This window comes from Pseudophryne corroboree, chromosome 2 (assembly GCF_028390025.1).
Source record: "Pseudophryne corroboree isolate aPseCor3 chromosome 2, aPseCor3.hap2, whole genome shotgun sequence".
Lineage (NCBI taxonomy): Eukaryota > Metazoa > Chordata > Amphibia > Anura > Myobatrachidae > Pseudophryne > Pseudophryne corroboree.
In genome coordinates this window covers 538419454-538443462 of record NC_086445.1, presented here as the reverse complement: position 1 = coordinate 538443462, position 24009 = coordinate 538419454, and the positions used below count along the sequence as shown (strand labels likewise).

At 42.5% G+C, this 24009-nt stretch overlaps 1 protein-coding gene across 1 annotated transcript; it reads left to right on the top strand.

Moving 5' to 3' along the window:
- Positions 1–7960: 7960 nt before the first annotated feature.
- Positions 7961–20386, top strand: KPNA6 (karyopherin subunit alpha 6). Its single transcript, XM_063954247.1, has 12 exons — positions 7961–8057; positions 8146–8245; positions 8364–8458; positions 8556–8687; positions 8825–8913; positions 9001–9100; positions 9209–9372; positions 13038–13116; positions 16961–17086; positions 17389–17516; positions 17645–17823; positions 19137–20386. Exons 1-12 carry the CDS (start codon positions 8007–8009, stop codon positions 19322–19324), a joined length of 1431 nt encoding a protein of 476 aa, XP_063810317.1. The 5' UTR covers positions 7961–8006; the 3' UTR covers positions 19325–20386.
- The last annotated feature ends 3623 nt before the right edge of the window (positions 20387–24009 follow it).

Below are 24009 nucleotides of genomic sequence, written 5' to 3'. Positions count from 1 at the left end.
CCATGCATGACAATGTGCCAGATTAAGAACTGCAATTAACTGTAGAAAATGCATCATAGACCTGTGCAGTATAATGTAACATATGCAGGGGTTAAAGTGAGTCGCAACGGCGAGCAGGTAGATGCCAGAAGCTCCCTCTGAAATTTTGTTACCAGCGAGCTCCTCAGCTATGGCTACCGGCACCTGCAATGTGCACTATGGGAGAGATGCCATGATGGCTCTCCCATAGTTCCAAAGAGCTGGGGGCCAGATGAATGGCAGCGTGTGTGTAAGGTGCACTACCACAGGTGACATTACTACAGTAGGCATTAATACCGGGTGAACTACTAGTGGGGGCACTGCATTAGGGGCACCACTACTATGGGCTCTGAATAAGGGGTACTACTGCTGTGGGCATTGCATAAGGGGCATCACTGTGTGTAATAACATGACTAAGAATTAAACACACCATTTTATCACGACCTTCCTGCTCTGGGGTTTCCAGTTACCCTACATTAAGAATTATTTTATGCTATCATCCTAGGCAGGATTTTGAACTGGACAAGGAATAAGCATATCAATCAATGGGTAGCAATTGAAGGTATATACATGCAGCAGCACACTGAGATTTCCTTGGCTTCCCAAGCTCCCTAAACCTTCTTGTTCTCACCCAACGATAACTCCTACTCTTTCCCCATGGAAAACTTTGAGACGCTTATCCTCTATCTCCTTCGAATTTAGTACATTGACATCATTTTTAGCGAATCCTAGCTTTTCCCCAGCCTTAACCCCTCCCACTTTGCCAGGTGGGCTGGTGCGGCCCACTTCAGGGTCGGCCAGCTAGTGACATCCTCTTGTGTTAAGCAATTTTCAGAGATCCAAAACAAATGGGATATTCCACTGGTGGATTTTTGGAAAACTCTTCAAATTGGATACTTTTTAAACACGATTGACGGACTACAATTAGCCGCATGAGAGTTGAAACCCTTCGGGAGAATCACCTGCCCACATAGTTTCTACTCTCTACAAATTATTACAAAGTTTGCAGTCCACATCTATCCCTGCTTATGCTCTAGCTTGGGAAAAAGATCTAGGCCTAACATTTTCAAAAAAAGATTGGGAAAATATATTTCTTAAAGCGCACTCAAGTTCTTTTTGTATACAGGTCAGAGAAACCCAGTGTACGATATTAATGTGCTGGTATATAGACACCCTGCACTTCTTCATGCCTTGAATCCCTCTACTCCTTATAAACGCTGGCGTTGCTCTGCTGCGGTGGGTACTTTGCTCCATATGTGGTGGGAATGGCCCTGCTTAACAGCTTTTTGGGAAGTTATTAAAACATCCCAAGACATTCTGAATGCTCCATTCCCCATTGACCCTGCTTTTTGGTTACTAGGCCACTCCCCAATGCTGGTCTCCAGGTACAAGAATTCTCTTACGCCACCTTAGCAATGCAGCACAATCTGTGATTCCCGTTCTTTGGAAAACTCCATCCTCTCCCACATGTAAAGAATGATTCTAAAAACTAGATTATTTCATGAACATGGAAGAAATCCTGGAAACTTCTGTAGGTAGATCCTCCGAATTCACGGCGACCTGGTTCCCTGGCTTGAATATAAATCCGAAGCATATAAAAAATGTCATAAATGTGACCAAGTAGTTAAATCTAACTCTCATATCAGCCTTAAATATTGTTGTGAGTTCCCATCCCCCCCCTCTCTACCTCCTTTTTTCCATCCCGACTTTCCAAAAGTTTGTATTTTCTTGACTACATGTTAACTGATGTTACTTTGCTTTTACTTTTAATACAGAGATACTCAGATTTTCGAAATGTGGTGTAATATGAATAAGATTGTCCTACTGTGCAGACCACTGCCCTTTCTTCTTGAGACCACGCCCTTTTTAGTCCACACTGCTTTTTGCAGCATGAACAGTCCCTTTTTCTCTGACGTCCTAGTGGATGCTGGGAACTCCGTAAGGACCATGGGGGGGAATAGACGGCTCCGCAGGAGACTGGGCACATCTAAAGAGAGATTTAGGACTATCTGGTGTGCACTGGCTCCTCCCCCTATGACCCTCCTCCAAGCCTCAGTTAGATTTCTGTGCCCGGCTGAGCTGGATGCACACTAGGGGCTCTCCTGAGCTCCTAGGAAGAAAGTATATGTTAGGTTTTTTATTTTCAGTGAGACCTGTTGGCAACAGGCTCACTGCACCGAGGGACTAAGGGGAGAAGAAGCGAACCTACCTAAGTGGTGGTAGCTTGGGCTTCTTAGGCTACTGGACACCATTAGCTCCAGAGGGCTCGAACACAGGACCCGACCTCGTCGTCCGTTCCCGGAGCCGCGCCGCCGTCCCCCTTACAGAGCCAGAAGCAAGAAGGTGGTCCGGAAAATCGGCGGCTGAAGACTTCTGTCTTCTCCAAGGTAGCGCACAGCACTGCGGCTGTGCGCCATTGCTCCTCATGCACACCACACACTGCGGTCACTGATGGGTGCTGGGGGCGGGGGCGCCCTGAGCAGCAATATTAACACCTTGGCTGGCGAACTGACACCATATATAGCCCCAGGGGCTATATAGGTGTTTATTAACCCCTGCCAGAACTTTTACAATAGCGGGAGAAAGCCTGCCGAAAAAGGGGCGGAGCCATCTCCCTCAGCACACTGGCGCCATTTTCCCTCAGCCCCGCTGGAGGGATCGCTCCCTGGCTCTCCCCTGCAGTCCTGCACTACAGAAAAGGGTTAAAAAGAGAGGGGGGGCACAAATTAGGCGCAGTATAAATATATTATGCAGCTATAAGGGAAAAACACTCTGTATAGTGATATCCCTGTGGTATATAGCGCTCTGGTGTGTGCTGGCATACTCTCCCTCTGTCTCCCCAAAGGGCTTTGTGGGGTCCTGTCCTCTGTCAGAGCATTCCCTGTGTGTGTGCTGTGTGTCGGTACTGCTGTGTCGACATGTATGATGAGGATAATGATGTGGAGGCGGAGCAAATGCCTGTGAATGGGATGTCACCCCCTTGCGGGGTCGACACCGGTGTGGATGGACTTATGGAAGGAATTACGTGACAGTGTCAACTCCTTACATAAAAGGTTTGACGACATAGGACAGCCGGCTGCTCAGCTTGTGCCTGTCCAAGCGTCTCAAATGTCGTCAAAACACCCGCTACCTCAGATGGCAGACACAGATGTTGACACGGATACCGACTCCAGTGTCGACGACGATGAGACTAGTGTACCTTCCAATAGGGCCACCCGTTACATGATTGAGGCAATGAAAAATGTATTACACATTTCTGATAATACCCCAGGTACCACAAAAAAGGGTATTATGTTTGGTGACAGAAAACTACCAGTAGTTTTCCTGCATCTGAGGAATTGATATGAGGTGTGTGAGGAAGCGTGGACTTCCCCCGATAAGAAATTGATAATTTCTAAGCAGCGTACCCTTTTTCGCCAGAGGATAGGTCACGTTGGGAAATACCCCCTAGGGTAGATAAAGCGGTTACACGCTTATTAAAAAAGGTGGCACTACCGTCTCCGGATACGGCCGCCCTGAAGTACCTGCTGATAGAAAGCAGAAAACTACCCTTAAAGCTATATACACACACACGGGCATTATATTGAGACCTGCTATTGCCTCGGCATGGATGTGCTGTGCGGCAGCTGCGTGGTCAGATTCCCTGTCGGATAATATTTATACTATAGATAGGGACAATATTTTGCTGAAAATAGAGCATATAAAAGACGCTGTCTTATACATGCGTGATGCACAGAGGGATATTTGCCGACTGGCATCACTAATAAGCAATATGTAAAACCATTGCCGCCAGACGGGGGTTATGGACTCGGCAATGGTCGGGCGATGCCGATTCAAAACGGCACATGGCAGTTTGCCCTATAAGGGGGTGGAACTGTTTGGGGATGGTCTTTCAGACCTAGTTTCCACAGCTACGGCTGGGAAATCAAAACTTTTGCCACAAGCTACCCCACAGCAAAAGTAAGCACTGTAGTATCAGGTACAGTCCCTTCGGCCCCAGAAAAGTAGAGGACTAGAGGCTCATCTTTTCTGCCAAGAGGAAAAGGTAGAGGGGAAAAAGCTGCAGCACACAGCTAGTTCCCAAGAGCAGAAGTCCTCCCCTGCGTCCGGTAAGTCCACAGCATGACGCTGGGGCTGCTCAGGCGGACCCGGGTACGGTGGGGGCCCCTCTCAGAGATTCAGCGCACAGTGGGCTCTCTCACAGGTGGATCCCTGGGTTCTTCAAACAGTGTCTCAGGGGTACAGGCTGAAATTCGAGACGTCTCCCCCCCGCCGTTTCCTAAAATCTGCCTTACCGGCAACTCCCTCTGCCAGGGAGGCAGTGTTGGTGGCTATCCAAAAACGGTATTCACAGCAAGTGATTATCAAGGTACCCCTCCTTCAACAGGAAAAGGGTTACTTTTCCACAATGTTTGTGGTACCGAAACCGGACGGTTCGGTGAGACCCATCTTAAATTTTAAATCCTTAAACACATATAACAAAAGATTCGAGTTCAAGATGGAATCGCTCAGGGCGATTATTGCGAACCTGGACGAGGGGGATTACAGGGTCTCTCTGGACATCAAGGATACTTACCTGCATGTCCCCATTTGCCCTCCTCACCAGGAGTACCTCAAGGTTGTGGTACAGGACTGTCACTATCAGTTCCAGACGCTGCCGTTTGGATTATCCACGGCACCGAGGGTCTTTACCAGGGTAATGACCGAAATGATGATACTCCTTCGCAAGAAGGGAGTTTAATTATCCCGTACTTGGACGATCTCCTGATAAAGGCGAGCTCCAAGGAACAGTTGGTAAGGGGGTAGCACTTTCTCGGGAAGTGCTGCAACAGCAGGGCTGGATTCTCAATTCCAAAGTCACAGCTGGTCCCGACGACACGTCTTCTGTTCCTGGGAATGATTCTGGAAACAGACCAGAAAAAAGTGTTTCTTCCAATGGAAAAAGCCGAGGAGTTGTCATCTCTAGTCAGAAACCTCCTAAGACCGGGACAGGTGTCGGTACATCAATGCACACGAGTCCTGGGAAAAATGGTAGCTTCGTACGAAGCAATTCCATTAGGAAAGTTCCACGCAAGGAATTTCCAGTGGGACCTGTTGGACAAATGGTCCGGGTCCCATCTCCAGATACAGCAGCGGATAACCCGGTCGGCAAGAACCAGGGTGTCGCTGCGGTGGTGGCTGCAGAGGGCTCATCTACTAGAGAGCCGCAGATTCGGAATACAGGACTGGGTCCTGGTGACCACGGATGCCAGCCTTCGGGGCTGGGGTGCAGTCACACAGGGAGTGAAATTCCAAGGACTGTGGTCAAAACAGGAGATTTCACTTCACATAAATTTTCTAGAGCTAAGAGCCATTTACAAGGCCCTAACCCAAACAAGGCCCCTGCTTCAAAACCAGCCGTACTGATCCAATCAGACAACATCACGGTGCTCGCCCATGTAAACAGGCAGGGCGGCACAAGAAGCAGGAGGGCAATGGCAGAAGCCACAAGGATTCCCCGTTGGGCGGAAAATCATGGGGTAGCACTGGCAGCAGTGTTCATTCCGGGAGTGGACAACTGGGAAGCAGACTTCCGCAGCAGACTCCACCCGGGAGAATAGGGACTTCATCCAGAAGTCTTCCAAATGCTGGTAAACCGTTGGGAAAGACCACAGGTGGACATGATGGCGTCCCGCCTCAATAAAAAAGATATTGCGCCAGGTCAAGAGAACCTCAGGCGATCGCTGTGGACGCTCTATTGACACCACGGGTGTACCAGTCGGTTTATGTGTTCCCTCCTCTCCCTCTCATACCCAAGGTACTGAGGATAATAAGAAAAAGAGGAGTAAGAACTATACTCATTGTTCCGGATTGGCCAAGAAGGGCTTGGTACCAGGAACTTCAAGAGATGATCTCAGAGGACCCATGGCCTCTGCCACTCAGACAGGATCTGCTGCAGCAGGGGCCCTGTCTGTTCAAAGACTTACCGCGGCTGCGTTGACGGCATGGCGGTTGAACGCCGGATCCTGAGTGAAAAAGGCATTCCGGAGGAAGTCATTCTTATCCTGATCAAAGCCAGGAAGGATGTCAGCCTGAAGTTCAGACGTTGTAAGGGAGTGCTGCATATTCAGCCCCTTTTTGTGCACAAGTGGCACCTTGGGATCTCATTGTGGTTTTGGAGTTCCTGGAATCACATTGGTTTGAGCCACTTAAAACCGTGGATTTGAAATATCTCACATGAAAAGTGGTCATGTGTTGGCTCTGGCTTCGGCCAGGCATGTGTCAGAATTGGCGGCTTTGTCATGAAAAAGCCCTTACCTGACTTTCCATATGGATAGGGCAGAGTTGAGGACTCGTCCTCACTTTCTCCCGAAGGTGGTATCAGTCTTTCACTTGAACCAACCTATTGTGGTGCCTGCGGCTACTAGGGACCTGGAGGATTCCAAGTTACTGGACGTAGTCAGGGCCCTGAAAATTTATATTTCCAGGACGGCTGGAGTCAGGAAAACTGACTCGCTGTTTATCCTGGATGCACCCAACAAGCTGGGTGCTCCTGCTTCTAAGCAGACTATAGCACGCTGGATTTGTAGCACTATTCAGCTTGCGCATTCTGCAGTGGACTACCGCAGCCTAAATCTGTAAAAGCCCATTCTACAAGGAAGGGGGCTCATCTTGGGCGGCTGCCCGAGGGGTCTCGGCTTTACAACTTGGCCGAGCTGCTACTTGGTCAGGGGCAAACACGTTTGCAAAATTCTACAAAATTGATACCCTGGCTGTGGAGGACCTTGAGTTCTCTCATTCGGTGCTGCAGAGTCATCCGCACTCTCCCGCCCGTTTGGGAGCTTTGGTATAATCCCCATGGTCCTTACGGAGTTCCCAGCATCCACTAGGACGTCAGAGAAAATAAGATTTTACTCACCGGTAAATCTATTTCTCGTAGTCCGTAGTGGATGCTGGGCACCCATCCCTAGTGCGGATTGTCTGCAATACTTGTACAAAGTTATTGTTACAAAAATCGGGTTGTTATGGCAAGCCATCTGTTCAGAGGCTCCATTTGTTATCATACTGTTAACCGGGGTTCCTATCACGAGTTATATGGTGTGATTGGTGTGGCTGGTATGAGTCTTACCCGGGATTCAAAATCCTTCCTTATTGTGTCAGCTCTTCCGGGCACAGTGTCCTAACTGAGGCTTGGAGGAGGGTCATAGGGATAGGAGACAGTGCACACCAGATAGTCCTAAATCTTTCTTTAGATGTGCCCAGTCTCCTGCGGAGCCGTCTATTCCCACCCATGGTCCTTACGGAGTTCCCAGCATCCACTACGGACTACGAGAAATAGATTTACCAGTGAGTAAAATCTTATTATTTAATAGCACGGGGGACGACTGAATTCCACCACCTCTATAGGACCACTTTAAGCACTGAACATATGTACAATGCAAGTGCGCAGTCTAGAACCTGATCCCCAGAGTGGGTGGATCTCGAATAATGGGGCCCACTGGAGGTTCCCCCTCTGCTACTGTGGGCCAGGCCTGACCTGCAGTGTAGTACATTATACTTAAACTATTTTTCAAGCAGATAGAGCTTATGTAGTTCAATTGGACAGCTGTTGTTTCCTCTTCGCCCAATGGCTGTCCTTATTGATTGTTGGACAACACCCCCTGCCTCACATATTCTTCAGACTGTCATGTGCAAATTGCAGCTCCTAATGATTTACAGTAATGGTAGTAACACTTCTAAGCAGCTGAGAGCCTTATCAAGCCTCAAAGGATTACTCCTGGCCTCCTGTCTTCCATTTGGCCTTCCCATTACCTACGTGATAGCCTTGACCACTTTTTTTAAAAATATGTAATACGCTTTATGCAGTGGTTTAGCTGTACAAGGTTAGGTTTTATTTGGGATAAAGCTATGTATCTTTCAGTAACCTTTTTTTCTTTCTTTTTTTCTGTGTTCCTTGACTGCAGCTTTTCAAGCGCCGCAATGTAGAGCTTGTTTCTGAAGAAGCGTCCATGTATGATGGGCCTTTGATGGATTCCTATGTCAGCTCCACCAATGTTGGGGTATGTTAAGTGCAAATAATATGGAACAATTAAATGTTTTTGTATTCATATATGATCTATGTTTGCCTAATTTTATTCACTTACCCAGGATGGAGTAATTACCCGTGAGATGGTTGGATTATTGCTGTCTGATGACCCTGACCTGCAATTGGCGACTACCCAAAAATTCCGAAAGCTATTATCTAAAGGTATGAATTTTTGCGGTGTTTTTATTTTTATATTGAAGTTGATAGACATGTATAATGGATAAAGCCATATCATCAATGAGTGTGTTGCACATCTACCTAGTTTCTTATACCTTTTCAGAGCCAAACCCCCCAATAGACGAAGTGATCAATGCTCCTGGTGTGGTAGAGCGCTTTGTGGATTTCCTTAAGAAGAGTGAAAACTATACACTACAGGTGAGTGCATTACTTTGCGTCAAGAAGCATGGAGGGGAGTTTGGTATTGAGGAATTTGGAAGAGGCACAATGTTGACGGACTGTCTTATTTTTACAGTTTGAAGCTGCATGGGCCTTAACAAACATTGCTTCTGGTACTTCACAACAAACAAAGATAGTGATAGAAGCAGGAGCTGTGCCAATCTTCATCCAGCTGCTAAACTCCGACTATGAAGATGTGCAGGAGCAGGTCTGCATACCATTCTGCCTCTGCCACTCTGTCTTTCTAATGTTCTGTCTTTTGCGTATTTCTGAAAGCCCATATTCTGTGTATGTTGCAGCATTTGACCTGTTCTCAATAGTTGTACTTTTTCTCTGTTTCTTCAGGCTGTGTGGGCTTTGGGGAACATTGCAGGTGATAGCTCTGTGTGCCGAGACTACGTGCTCAGCTGTGATATCCTTCCTCCCCTACTTATGTAAGTACATTATGCAACCAAAATAAGGGTGGGGTAAAAAAAAAAATGTTTTTATTTATGTATATATTGCACTGGTTTCTGTTGCAGTCTGCTTACCAAGTCAACTCGTCTCACCATGACCAGGAATGCTGTCTGGGCCTTGTCTAACTTGTGCCGAGGGAAGAATCCACCTCCAGACTTTGACAAGGTGTATTTCCACATTTATATAGTTTCATCAGAAGTCCATTTCTGTTTGATTATTTCCTACACCATTCTCAGGGATCTAATTACTTGTTTCTCATGCTGGTCTTTCTAGGTGTCTCAGTGTCTTCCTGTGCTATCACGGCTCCTGTTCAGCAGTGACTCTGACCTGTTAGCAGATGCGTGCTGGGCTTTATCGTATCTTTCGGATGGTCCCAATGAGAAGATACAGGCAGTAATTGACTCTGGTGTCTGCCGCAGGCTGGTGGAACTCTTAATGTTAGTGTGACATGAGCAGAAAAGCAATTGTATGTGATAAGTTGTTAGTGCCGTCGTACTTCAACTGCTTTGTTACAAACATTTAATGTGGGAGGGTTTGAGCAATGTTTATCCATTGAGAAGGGATCATTAAATAGACTACAATTACTTTTGTACCTTCATTAGAAGATGCTATACCAGCTTATATCAAAGTGATATAGGTATATATTTGGTCTGTGTCTGAATCATAGAATTGTTCTAAATTGTACTTATCCAGCATCCAAGGAGGAGATACTGGATACAGTGGGGTATAAAGTGCAGGGACGAGCTGGAACACTTTAAATTTACTAACAAAAAGAGACTCCTTCTCTATACTGTAGGCTGGCTGGGAACCTCCGTTGTTTGCCAGAGCTAGACACTTTTTTTTTTCTTGGCTGACTTTTGCAGCCATTGTATTTATGCCTTATTTTGTTGCCTTTTCTTTTACTTCTGGTGTGGCATCCCATAGTCACAGCTCCTGTCTAGAGGTTTCCTCCAGTGGGGAAACCCGTTCATGGCCATGATCCCCATTTGGCCAATGACAATCAGGTAGGTGGTCCCTCCTCCTCCTCCTCGTGGCTTTGATGTCATGGTTTAGTACTTCACATAGGTTCTGCACAGGGAGGTAAGACTTGGCACAGTCACTGCATGGTGTGCTGAAGGTTTCCTTTTTCTTGCAGAGTATTATAACTACAGACACCTCTTCTAGACCACCAAAGTGGCAGGTTCCTGGTGTTACACAGGCTCTAGAGGAGAGGAGTGTGTCTTGACTGTCTCTCCTTGACCTTTCTTATTGTTCTGGTGAGGATACCATCATAAAGTTGAGTGTGGATAATCTAGTGCGTGCTGTAGTCAGAAACTAGAGCTCAGGATATTCCAAACACTTCACTGTTTAAAATTATTAAGAAATGGACCGATTCTTTCTCCCATTCTGCTCATTTGCTTGACTTGTTAAAGTGTAGACGATGCCTGATTTTCCAGTATCAGTCCCTCTATCCTTTCCCTAGTGATGTTACAGTGAACTTGGGAATCTTTGCTTCATAGCTAGGCTTTCTAAGACCACCATCATTCTGATTCTGAACACTGCCACCTTGTGACTTAGAATGAATTGAAAAATTGAGGCAACCCTCAGACCCAATCTATCTTCAGCTTGGGTCAATTAGAGTGGTAAGATGTAGATGCTGAGTCCAAGAGGACTCTAGAGTTCCTGCCATAACCATTGAAGGTCTTTCTGTCAAGTACTTTATCCTGAAGGTTGTTGGGTATTGCTTGTTTTATCCCAATGGAAAAGCAAGTAGTCTGATCTCACGGAGGGCTGCATAAAAACAAACAGACTGGGCAGAGAGGTGGCCAGCAAGCCATCTGGCCAGCAGTCACTTGGGGAATTCCTGTGGTGGGGGTGGGCCTCTGCTTCATTTCAGAGACCAGTGGTTTCATTGCAATCACGGGTAACATGCTTTCTAGCCAAGACCTTGGAATTTCACAGCTGATATTAATTTCAGGAAATCCAGCTTGACTACTCCCTTGCGAATGTTCTTCCCTGGACTTAAGTTTAATATTCGTAAGTAGGGGGCGTTCTAACAGAAGCATAAAGTCCTCTTGCTACATGATGATGCCCTTGTTGGTTCACAGATAGTTGTCTGTCCACCTTTGCATGTATAACCTCGGAAAGATGTTCACCTTCAATGCAATGAAATTTACACAGTTCCATACATCCAGGTGAAACCAATTTAAAAATGGTACATGTCTCACACTAAGAAGAGACCATGTTAGCAGGGGCCACCCATTTTTCCATGTCGTGTTGGATGGCCATCACCAGCCTTTTAAGGCTAGAATGGTTGCTTGTCACTCCAGTTAATAGTGTATTTGGACTCCAGAGAAGTCAAAGCTCTTGATAAATACGCTTGAGCTCAGTGGTTTTCAGTGCTCTGCACAGTTAATGCCAGTTCTTGCGAGGGAGGGACATCATAATCCCGTTGGACAATGCCACAAGCTTGGCTTACATAAATCACCAAGTGGTCAGTAGTGCTATGGACATGAGACCTACAGGATCATGCTTTAGGTGGAGCAACCTTCACAGTGGCTTTCGTTCCTGGGGTGGAAAATTTGTAAAGCAGAATTTGTCCTCCCTTTATCTGGATGTCTTTCAATGGCTGCAGATCTGGTGTGGACAACCAGATGTTGACATGATGGCATCTGTTACACCACATGCTGGAGCGCTTGTGTTCTAGAAATGAGCGTTCCGCGGGTGTTTCTGGTATATGCCATATTGATATACAGTTTCCATCTGATCTACATTTTCTATCTGATAGTGTTGCTTTTTCAGGTGCTAAAAAAAAGTTAATAAAAGCATTCAGTTGACTTTGATAGCGCAGAGCCTGTCCCAGAAAGTCTTGGTACCCAAACACTCTAAACATGGCAGAGAGACAAATATGGTTCCAGTGTCAAAGGCCCGAACTCTTGAGTCAGAGTTGTTTGGTTTAGTATTCCTGTTCCTTGTTCCTCTTGCATCCATCTGGGGGACACTACAGTAGTACTTGCATGTGGGTTACAGTCTGGCACAAGGGATTTGGCACTCATTTGTTAAAAATAAAGCTCTCCCTTCCCCACTGACCCCTCACACCTCCACTGCATCCTTACTTTTTTTTTTTTTTTTTACATGTGACAATGAAGCCTCTATTTAGCTGCTTAGCAGTGTTCCTTTTTTATTTGTGGTTCCTAAGCAAGCCTGAGGCAGATGTATTGACCTGGAGAAGTGATAAACCAGTGATAAGCGCAAGGTGATAGCACACCAGGCAATTATTACAGATTAGAAAAATGACAGGAGCTGACTGGCTGGTGTGTTTATCACCGTGCACTTATCACTGCTTTATCAATTCTTTATCCCTCCTCCAGACTTAATACATCTGCCCCCGTGTGTTGAAAATCTTTCCCTCTAAACCTCGCAGTTGCTGGCTTGTCTTTTATAGCAAACTTTGGATATGTTTTGTACAACCTATAACTCAAGGAACATCTTTAATAGCTTAAATCAGTGGTTCTCAAATTTTTCAGGCCACTTCCCTCTTAGTTTTAATAACTTCATCCTCGGGACTTCTAACCCATTAGGGAATACAGATTAGTAACACATTTTATATCAAATAATTCCAATCAGCCTCCTACCCTAAGTAAACCCACAACCCCAAGGGGCAGTAGAGCCCACTTTGGGAACTGCTGGCCTAGTTCCAGCATTTTGTGTCAGTCGTAAGATTCATTGTGGAAGTCGTTTAGAATGGAGCATACCTAAAATATCTGAAAGTCCTCCTTCACTTCATCTTTCCTGTCTCAGTAGTGGAAGTAATGTAAGCTTCCCATCTGAACGTTTATGGTCTTTGAGATCTCTGATTGTTCCCGAAGATGTTTAGGTTATTTAATAGCAGCAGGCGACTTGGTACTTGATGTCACAAGATTAATAGAAAAAAAAAATAGGCTGCAAATTCAGTGCGTGAATTAATTGTTTTAACTGAAACTATATGTTTGCATTTTAAATTAATACCGGTGAGGGGTGCTTTAATTACTACATCTTCTTTTTTTTATTTCTTTTTTTGCCAACCGTCAGCTCAATATTTTGATTGTGCTTTTATTTGTTTTTATACCCTTACCTTACTCAGGCACAATGATTACAAGGTGGCCTCACCTGCATTGAGAGCCGTTGGAAACATTGTCACAGGAGATGATATACAGACCCAGGTGAGATATAGGATTCCAGTCTTGTCATACTAAAATAGAGGCTTACCCAAGCTATAATGAAAACATTTTTACACACTGAAAAACATTTCAGACTAGTGTTGTTAAAGTGGAACTAAAGTAGTTTTTGAACATTTTCTCAAAATTGACAGAGTGCTTGTATTGCAAATGCCTTCTCTTTATTCTAGAAAGTTATACTTTTATCAGTGAGTGATGTTTTGATATTCAGTATTTTGAATCCTGTTTCAGTTCTCTCTCAGTACTGGCCAGATCTACATGACTCCCTTACCTTTCTGTGGGTTGATTATGTCCTAATACACACATTGCTCACATTGTTTACTGAGTTATACACAAGGGGGAATCCAATTAACCGCAGTAAATTTGACTGCAAAAAAACCCAAGCTTTTTCGTAGTTTTCCTGCTTTTTTTTTAATGTTCCGGGCAATGCAATTAATGCCCCCCCCCCCCTTTTTTTTTTTTTTCTTTTCTGTCAAATGTACCCATTTTCATACAAAAATACATGTATCAGGGTGCTTATCCCGAATCACTGTGTTATCGAGATCGCTGCTGCCGGAAAAAACTTGCATTTATCGTGAATTTTTTATGTTCTGCCTCTGGGAAAGTGAAACAAAATTCTTGAAAATGCCAGCTATCGGCATCAATTGAATGACTTCCTAGAGATCCGTTAGCCGTGGTATTACAGCGGATAATTGGATTACCCCCACAAACGGCTAAGGAAAAAAGTGTGATTGCTTACATGAATGATAGAAACAGGAACACTCATAGAATTACCATGCAAATATGCGGAACATACATAATGCACACATATAGAGCCCTCATAAGAATTGAACTGGTGACCATTTTGGGTGGAGTATGAATTGGTATAAATGTAATGATTCCAGTTTCTAAATAAAACTTACAATCAGTGATATTTTATGTAATATTCTATCAACACATGTTCCGGTGTTTGACTCCTCAAATCCCATTTGTGAGTCATTCCTCCAGATCAGTCTCATACGCCTGTGAATATAAGAGGCTAATTATTATCTTGCAGAAAAGAAATACTAAATGTCAGGAGCAGAGAGCCATTAAAGTGTTAACCAAGACGCACACAAAAAAAAACACAAAAATAAAGACCAGCACAGCAGTGTTTTTGTTCTCTGTTCTGAAAGCAATAACATTTTGTTCAACTTCACTATGCAGCTAGTTCATTTTTTTCGGTTTTGAAGTGTACGCCACACTGATCTATGTGAGTATAAATAAGTAACTCCCAAATATAATACCAATGTTGGTAGTAGTACAGTACAAGCCAGGGATAGGGAAGGAGTGCTAAGCTAATAGTGATTGCAGGGGTGAGGATTAGCTGCATTATGTATTAGTCACAGGTGAACACATGCAGGGTTGGAAAAAAAAAGTAAAAAAAAAAAACCTAAACACAATATTTTTTATTTTAAACTTTTTTTGTTTAAACCAATTTTTTTTTTTTTATTGACATTTGAGTGAAAAAACTGTAATCCTGTTTGTTATAATACTGTGAAACATTGCTATGTTTTAGAAACCTTGATCAACCATGAAACAATGCTTTCTAACATTAACAATTCAAAGTTGTTGGGCTTTGATATGAATTATTTGAAATCTTTCAATAAAACCAATTTTAGACTAAATATAATTAAAACATGCAAATGTACTTTTCAGAGAAACGCACAAACACAAAAAAAGGAGTTAAGCGTTCGCACTGGATACAGTATGTCACTGGCATTAAACATTTTGAATAAAAACACTAGTTCAGATGCCTTTTCAGTTCCCAGTCTGTTTCGAAGCTTCGAATTAACTAAACCAAAAGAAGAGAAAATTCTTTCTACACTAGCTGAAGATGATGATTGAGCAGTCAGAAGTTGATCAATAATGGGAAATACATTAGGTTTTGAATTGAAGTAAACATGAAGATTTAAAGTAATCCATGAGGTGTTTTTCTGTGTATTGCTTGTTTAATGTGTTGGTGTTTACTCCTTTAAGGCTGTGAGTAGTAACTGGGGTTTTTTCCTGTCCTATGGGAATGTTGGGTGAGACGCTTGATGCTAGGCAGATTTAGCACCTATCATCTGTTTCACCTCCCTATATCTATCGTGTGTGTGTGTGTTAGATTTACTGCATTGGTTCAGCTTACTTAGATGAAGACCACAAGCAACAAGAATGTGTAATGATACCAGGGATTGTCTTACAATAGGCTTTTTTTTAAGTCCCAGTGTTGTGCCTGTAGTCACAGCATATTAAAAAAATAAAATATTTTTTTTTGTTAAACCATTTGGTTTAAACCAGCCAACCCTGAACACTTGACAGTAAAATCATATACTGCATTTACTTACCAGTTGCTGTAGTGTAAGTGACAGAGGGTAAGTAATCAATATTTGACAGATGTGGTCACTTGATGCTATCACACTGCGATATAGTTTTACATATGATCCTTAATGAAATAATGTATTGCACAGATTTAATTACCCTAAGGTTCAAGTTGCAGCCTAGAATGCATGTAAAATATACATTTGCTGTTTAATCCAATCTGATTAGCTGCAATGTTACAGCTGCGAGTTAGCGCGGCAGCCGGAACTTGCTCGCATTTACTTGCAGCCTCTTGTCAGCAAAAATGAGTGAATTCGGGCTGGGAGTGGGCCATGGCATGAGGGGAGCGAGATGTGGTGCCATTGCCGCTGTTTTAAAGTCACTTCAACTTGCACCCTTTGCAGCTAATTGGATGGACCCTCTAGTTTTGAGTCAGAGTAGTAAATGTAAGGTTCAGCATAGCGACTCCACAGTTCTGCCCATGACCACAGCATTGTGAGGTTGCAGTGCTAGCCTATGATAAAACTGCAGGATGTATGTATAGCAATTGCAGTGCTGCTATGTAGAATGTATGTTTTATATCATTTACATGGCAAATCTGGACTTTGATGTTAATACATTCATTGCTTTTTTTGTTTGTTTCTTTAAACTAAAGTATTTAATGTCTCGGGATAGCACAGGTTAATGTCGTACACAAAAAGCGAACACACAGTGTACCCTGTATTCCTTTTAATGAGATTATTAATTCTGTACAATTTAGTAAATGCGCAAACACATACTGCACAACACAAAAGGGGAGTAAAAACTGACTCTGACATCATTTTAGGGACAGTCCAAATTTACTAGGGAATATTGTGAACAATAGATGAGTATTAACATTTTGCCAAAAGCTAGATGACTCCATTGAGGTGCTACTATTAACAGTTTATTTTGGTTTCTGACTTTAGTTTCACTTTAATGCTACAAGTTGTTATGCGGTTTATCCTACCTGCTGAGTCCCAACAGTTATGGCAGCCAGCAGTGTACTACATTCTGAAACCTGGATGCACAGGTCAGCAAAACATGTCAGCAAAACCTAGCTGGCGGGATTCAGAAGGTACGACAAATGCAATGTTTTACAAAGCAGACTACTTTTATTCCTTTGAGAAACTATTTTGACCTATTAAATCATTATTTGTTCTCCTCTTTCTTGCTCTGCAGCAGTTTGTGGTAGTGTTTGATTCTGATTTAAACTTTAACACTGACCACAGTAACTCTTACCATAGGGTTGTAATAAAAAAAATAAAAAAAAGTTAAAACACATTCAATGTTTATGGAGATTATTTCAAAACACTTTCTTCACTTACAACAGATATATGTAACCAGTATAATTATAATACAATATGCATGTGATAAATACAACACTATTTGTAATTATAGTTTTTTTGTTGTTTTTATTGTACTTTTATACTAATCAAGATTGTGCTAAAATACATGGTTCACTAACCTGACTCTTTTTTCTCTTCAGGTCATCTTAAACTGCTCTGCTCTCCCTTGTCTGTTACATCTTCTAAGCAGCCCGAAGGAGTCTATTCGCAAAGAGGCCTGCTGGACCATTTCCAACATCACTGCTGGGAATAGAGCCCAAATTCAGGTAATGTGTAAGACTCATTTTTTTTGCCATATGCAGTTGCGACTATATGCTAATATGGGCAGAAGCATACCCGGGCATTGTGATGCCCACTGCTGCCTCCTCAATTCTGTCCGACAGAGTACATCCGTACCATCGTAGCAGATCGGTTCCCCGCGTAGATTCAGCGTGCCTTTGTAGATGCGCAGGCTGAGCTGCTCTCCTATATGATATATTCTGGCTAATCCTAACTGAGTCACTGATCTCTCTTTTCTTTTTTTCTTCCTTTTTTAAAAAAAAATCTTTTTCTCCCTCTTCCCCCACAGGCTGTTGCCGATGCCAATATCTTTCCAGTGTTGATTGAGATTTTACAAAAAGCTGAATTTCGAACCCGAAAAGAAGCTGCATGGGCAATAACAAATGCCACATCTGGGGGCACACCAGAGCAGATTGGGTAAAATAAATCCATATATATATATATATATATATATATATATATATATATATATATATATATATATATATATAACCAACTTGTAGCTTTTGTCTTTATACATATGTTACAATTCTTACTTTGCTTAGGTACCTGGTGAACCTGGGCTGTATTAAGCCACTTTGTGACCTCCTGACTGTCATGGATTCTAAAATAGTGCAAGTAGCTCTAAATGGACTGGAAAACATCCTACGACTTGGGGAGCAAGAGGCAAAGCAGGGGGGCAATGGCATCAACCTGTACCGTGGGCTGATTGAAGAAGCATATGGTGAGACTGGACACTTTAACGTTTGGGATAATGGAAAGTGTGAGAGATGGGTTAAGTTTAGGATCAAGGGAAACGGTAGTGATTATATCCTACATAGGCACCACATTTGGTAGAGAGTCACTGTAATCAAAACAGATTGACAGGCATGAGACAAAGTTTAAATAAAATCAAAAGAAATAATCAAATATTCTACCATTTGCCATAAATATAATATGATGTGCTCTGTAATAAATTGTGTACAGATGTGTCCTCTTCTGTTCTTGCTGCAATGCTTACACATCGCAGCGTGCGATTTTCGGGAGCCTGCGCATGCTACCACTATCCATTTGCTTTACATGGGAGCCCCGTGGGTGGGATTTAGGGCTCCTTGTCACGTCATGTCACGGCATGCAGCGCAACAACAGAAGAGGACACATCTGTACACCCCTTATATTATTTATATGGTGCCACAATTCTGCACAGGGATTAACAATACAAATATACATCAGTACATAGGAAAACTATTTAAAAAAATGACACCACCAAAGACAGGGTGGAAAGAATGGGGGGGGGGGGGGGGGGGTGGAGTCTAAAGGTTAGACCGCTTCATCAAGTCTAGTAAAATAAATGAATATTTGCATTTGGAGAGGAGTACTAAATAAATCAGCACTCAGTGATGCTGTACCCAACAAGTAGGTGGGGACACAGTGCAGAAGTGCTGGTGGGATATGGGAGACATGGGAACTGAGTCACGTTGGTGACATGGATAGTCCTAGAAGTAGATTATAAGGTAAGAGGGATTATAAGGTAACACTGCCAATGAGTGCTTTACAGTCTATTGGGATAGGTGTAACCGGGAGGGTGAACTGGCACAGCAAGTGGTTGGGAGGTTAGAGGGATAGAATAATGACTTATAAAAAAGGCTGATGTGCTATAATGAAGAGGTGTGTCATAAAGGCCATATATAAATATACAGGGCTTGATTCAGGAGCAATTTTCACCTTGACAAAACAATGTTGCACTGCTGGTTGGGCATGCTTAAAATAGGCAGAGTTCTGTAGAGTGTGAAAACAAAGCTGCCTAGTATTTGGTCGCTGCATGTAAAAGCAGCCAGTAATTTCTCCTGCATGCCAAATAAAATGCTTTTGTACCCTTTACAATGCAACATGGTTTGTTCCAGGAGGGGTCTAATTCCTAGCTGTCGATTAGACCCACAATCTGTTAAGAGGGGTCTGTTGAAAAGGAGAAGCAGAGCAAGAAGCACACATGGTGATGGTTAATTCTTTTTTTCTTTTTTCTTATTTTTTTTTTTTTTTCCTTCTATTTCGCTAAAGGTCTGAATAAAATTGAGTTCCTGCAGAGCCATGGGAATCAGGAAATTTACCAGAAAGCTTTTGAGTTGATGGAACATTACTTTGGAGTGGATGAGGATGACGCTCAACTTGTCCCATCTGTGGATGATTCTCAACAACAGTACATTTTCCAACAAACAGAAGCCCCTATGGAGGGATTCCATCTGTGAGCCAGGACCCTTAGGACAATCGCAGAATTCTATCTCCACAGGTCCCTTTCATTGTGTGGAGAGCGAAGTCAGGGAAGCAGCCATTCACGCTGAAGTCAAGTTGTTATACATGGTTTAATAGGACCGTTTCACCTCCTCTTACACATGCTTGTTCATGCAAAGAAAGCTGTGATTCTAATGGCTGTGTGAATGCCTGAGTTTAAACTCCATCAGCTCAACCTTATGCTGCTTTTCCCAGGGTTTGTGTGTAAAACACATACTGGTCCCTGGTGCGGAACTTTTTCTGCTTTCTTAGATTCTTTACATTTGTTTTGGGTTGATTTAAAATGGACATGCAGAATCTAAAACAGAGTTAAATGCGGTGAGCATATGTACCTTTTTTGCAGGGGGGAAGAGGAGCAAAAGGAATTGTACATCTATTTTGTTTTTTTCTTTTTTGATGAAAAATTATAGTGGTATTTAAGTATAACAAGGAATAAATAAGTAATATGGCAAAAAGGCAGTGGGTAGTGGTGATAAGGCTGAAGCAGTAATTTATTCCACCGTTATACAGACTTCTCAGCAATCACTCTAATATGTCTTGAATATGGCGTTTAAATGTCACGTCGGTTGACGTTTTATCAGGAGCTACCTCGTCAGACTTGTAACACTTTGTTATCCTCTAGTACAAGCTTCTGAGTGCCTTATAGCATTATCTGCCTCCTATAACACAGGTGGACCTGCCACTTGACCGTGGTAGAGACAACCGTTTATTGAGTTGAACCAGTATTCGTGTAAATGCAGTGGGAATCACGGAAGCACTTTAGTCACTGGTTCCTAGTGAAATGTTCTACCTTTCAATAAATATTGAGTTAGTACATGGTAATGCTTGGGGACCAGCGGTGAGCTCCTATTTGATCACATGGTTTTGGAATCCTGCATCTGGTTTGTGCCTTCCCAGCAGTGTTATAAACACCCTACTACTGTAGTTCATGCTCCTCTATACATTGTGACTGTAGCCCGGACTGGTGTCAATTGCAGAAAGATATATATCTACTTGAATTAAACAAATACTTAGCAGGCTTTTAGTTCCTTTTTTTTTTTTTTTTTTTTTTTTTTTTTTGAACTAGCACATGTTTGTATGACAGTAAGCTTATTTTACTATGCTTTGAGAAGAGTTACCCATATTCCTCAATATTCTCTGAGGCTAGTTAAAATCTGATTACTTTGTAAAAGATATACACTTTTTTTGTAGGTAGAATTTACATTCCCTTATATATTTATTTTTTACAAACTTAAACACATGTACAGGTCTAATATTTTGTATTGCGAACCCTATCTTACTACAATGTTTCTTTTTCATACACTAAATATGTAATTACATTGATGTATGTGATTACATGTCCATTGCTATGTAACTGTGTAAAAAGTTCCTTTGAAAGCTTTGTTGAAATGTTCATTGCAGCCATCACTGTTTTCTTCTCAGCCTGGTGTCCATTGCTTCAGTCTGTTAAAGCTCACAGTTTCCAGAGCAGTCTTGTAATCACATGGCAGAAGATATATCCATTATAGGTTTGGGACTCCTGCTGGGAAATTGTTGTTCCTCTGCCCCTGTTCCTACAGGGCTTACTAGCAGTCACCATAATCTGTTAAAGATTTTCTGATATCTCTGAGGGCGATTTAAGTGCACTGCTAGTTTCATACACAAACAATTTGTTCATGCGGCTAAAGCAGAGGTTCCAAAACTTCCTTCAATCATGACACCCTACCGTATCAGCATTTTACCCATGGCACCTCTAGGCCAGAAGTCTCTTAAGAGATTCCGCAAAACATAATTAAGTAAATTGTGCTTACCTGTCACCCTTAAGTACCGTACACACTGAGCAATATGAGCGATTTGATATCGTTCATGCGTACACACTGAACAATAATGACTAATGACTTGTCGGCTCCAGTTAAGTGACAGGAGCTGGGTGCAGCATTCTGCTCCTGTCCTAGTGTAGGAGCCAGAACTGCAGAGCAGCATTTCCGGCACCCCTGCAGTGATGCTAACGGGGGAACAGTCTGTGAGGGCATACACACTTTCTGTCACATTACTTTATTTAAGACTTGAAAGAGAGTATTTCTTTGGAGATGCAACGCCTTGTTATTGGAAACATGCATGGAAGTTTAGAGGTATGCCTGCTCAGAGACTGAGGTCACCTCGAGGATGTGATTTTTTTTTTTTTTTGAAGTTGCTAAATACTTTTAGAATGGCAAATTTTGTAATATTGCAAGTAAAAATGGTTTAATTGCTGAGTTTTTAAAAATGTCCATTCCCCTCTTCCACCCTGATATCCTCCTCCCTATAGTGCATATCCTGTAGGTGCTGCACCAGGACTGTTTCTCTATGCTGGTAGTCACACATTCTAGGTCTTCTGAATCTTTTGATACAATAGTTATATGGTTGGCTGTAACATAAGCCACACGCATCAATTTGTTATTCTATGGCCAATCAACAATCATTTATAATTGTCATTGTAAAACAGGTTTAGTCTGACAGGAACTTTGTCTAGTGGTTATAGGCTTTATAAAGCCAAGTTGGTTTTCACATTTAACCACTGATAGTATATTGGCATTGAAATGGTCCATGTCTACATAAAAAAAATAATTCTATAAACAACAATCTGTGAACTTAGTACAGGTTGAGTATCCCATATCCAAAATGCTTGAGACCAGAAGTATTTTGGATATCTGATATTTCCGTATTTTGGAATAATTGCATACCATAATGAGATATCATGGTGATGGAACCTAAGTCTAAGCACAGAATGCATTTATGTTTCATATACACCTTAAACACACAGCCTGAGGGTAATTTTAGCCAATGTTTTTAATAACTTTTCTGTATTAAACAAAGTGTTTGTACATTCACACAATTCATTTTTGTTTCATATACACCTTATACACACAGCCTGAAGGTCATTTAATACAATATTTTTAATAACTTTGTGTATTAAACAAAGTTTGTACATTGAGCCATCAAAAAACAAATTTTCACTATCTCGCTCAAAAAATTCTGTATTTCTGAATATTTGTATATGGGATACTCAATCTGTATTATTTTTCATGCCACATGTTGGTGGTGTTAACTATTTGAATACATCAGATTTTTAAACATATGACTTGCTAGCCATTTACATTAATGTAACCACTAGAAAGACTTCTAGACAGAGCTTCTAAACTTAGAAATACCTATGGCTATATATAAAGTATATTAGAGGTTTTTAATCGTAATTTCCAAAACTAGAAACTAAGGGGCTGATCAGAGGTGGAGACAGAAACACTTGCAGCTGGGTCTGATGGTGTTTGGCCGTATGTGACTGCACATGCCGTAACAAAGTCTTTGGTTTGTGTATTTACGTGCATCTCACTGCCAACTTTCTGGATCCATAGGAGCTTAAATACAGATTGGTGCCTCTTTCGAGGCACCGTTGGTCCCTGTGACATGTGTGATTTCTTATCTGAGTAGGGCGTCCTATGTGAGTGGTTGAGTGTTTGTGCTCACTACATTTGCAATACGCTTTTTCTGTGCGTGCTTCTGAAATCGTAACTACTCTGTATGAATACAATCTGGATGCATGCGCTATGTGACTTACATTCATGCACAGTAGCTAAAAATACACCTTTAGGTCTGACAGCGGCAGTGCATCCAACCCCGAATCAGGCTCTAAAAGTGGAGTACAGAGAGAAATAGTGTACTGTGGGAAAAAAATAAGAAAGTATTTTTTTTATTAAAAGAGTAATTTTAAAGGCTTATCAGTCCTATTTACTACTCCATGGACGCTGCTGCCTCAACTCTTATACTCTTTCATCTTTTGAACTTGACCAGTGCACCTCTTCCCGTTCCACAAGTTCATCTCTTGATCTTGTCTTCTGAAGCACTCTAGACCCAGTCATGTATTACTCATCTCAAATTACCGCATTATCTTTCTCCGTCTCTGTTTTCAAAATCCTTGAGTGGGTTGTCAATAGCCACCACACTAGTTTCCCCACCTCATACTCCCTCCTTGACCCATTTCAGTCTGGTTTTCGCTCACTCTACAGAAATGGCCCTTACTGAGGATCCTAATCTTACTGCAAAATCTAAGTGTCCATTCTTTCTACTCATCCACCTGGTCTTATCTGTAGAATCTGACACTGTGAGCCACCCTTTCCTTTAATCCTTTGGTTTCTGCTTCTCACTATTCTCTACTTCTTTGACTCTATCTAATCTCTTCTACCTGTCTGTATTCCCCAAGAGTCTGTTTTTTGGCCTCCTCCTCGGAGAGCTCCTTCAGCCTCCATATACCATATATGCTTATACCCAATTTTACCTCTCCTACCATGACCTATATACCTGCATCTTCTCTCGTATCTCAACTGTCCTCCTGGATGTCAAACTGTTTTAAATCTAACTCCTTCTTTCTGCAGCGGGGTACTCTGTATTCCACAGGAAATATAACATTGGGGTGTAGAGTTGGATCTTGATCCGAGGCACCAACAGGCTAAAGCTTTGACTGTTCCCAGGATGCCTTCACCGCCTCCTATAAAACACCGCCTCCAGGCACTGGAGCTCAGTTTGTAAGTTGGTGCCCACAGTGCAGGCAGCTAACAGGGCTGGAAAGAGCTTTTCTGAAAAAAGAAGACTTCAAGGGCAGCAGCACAGGCACTTAGAAGTGCTATAT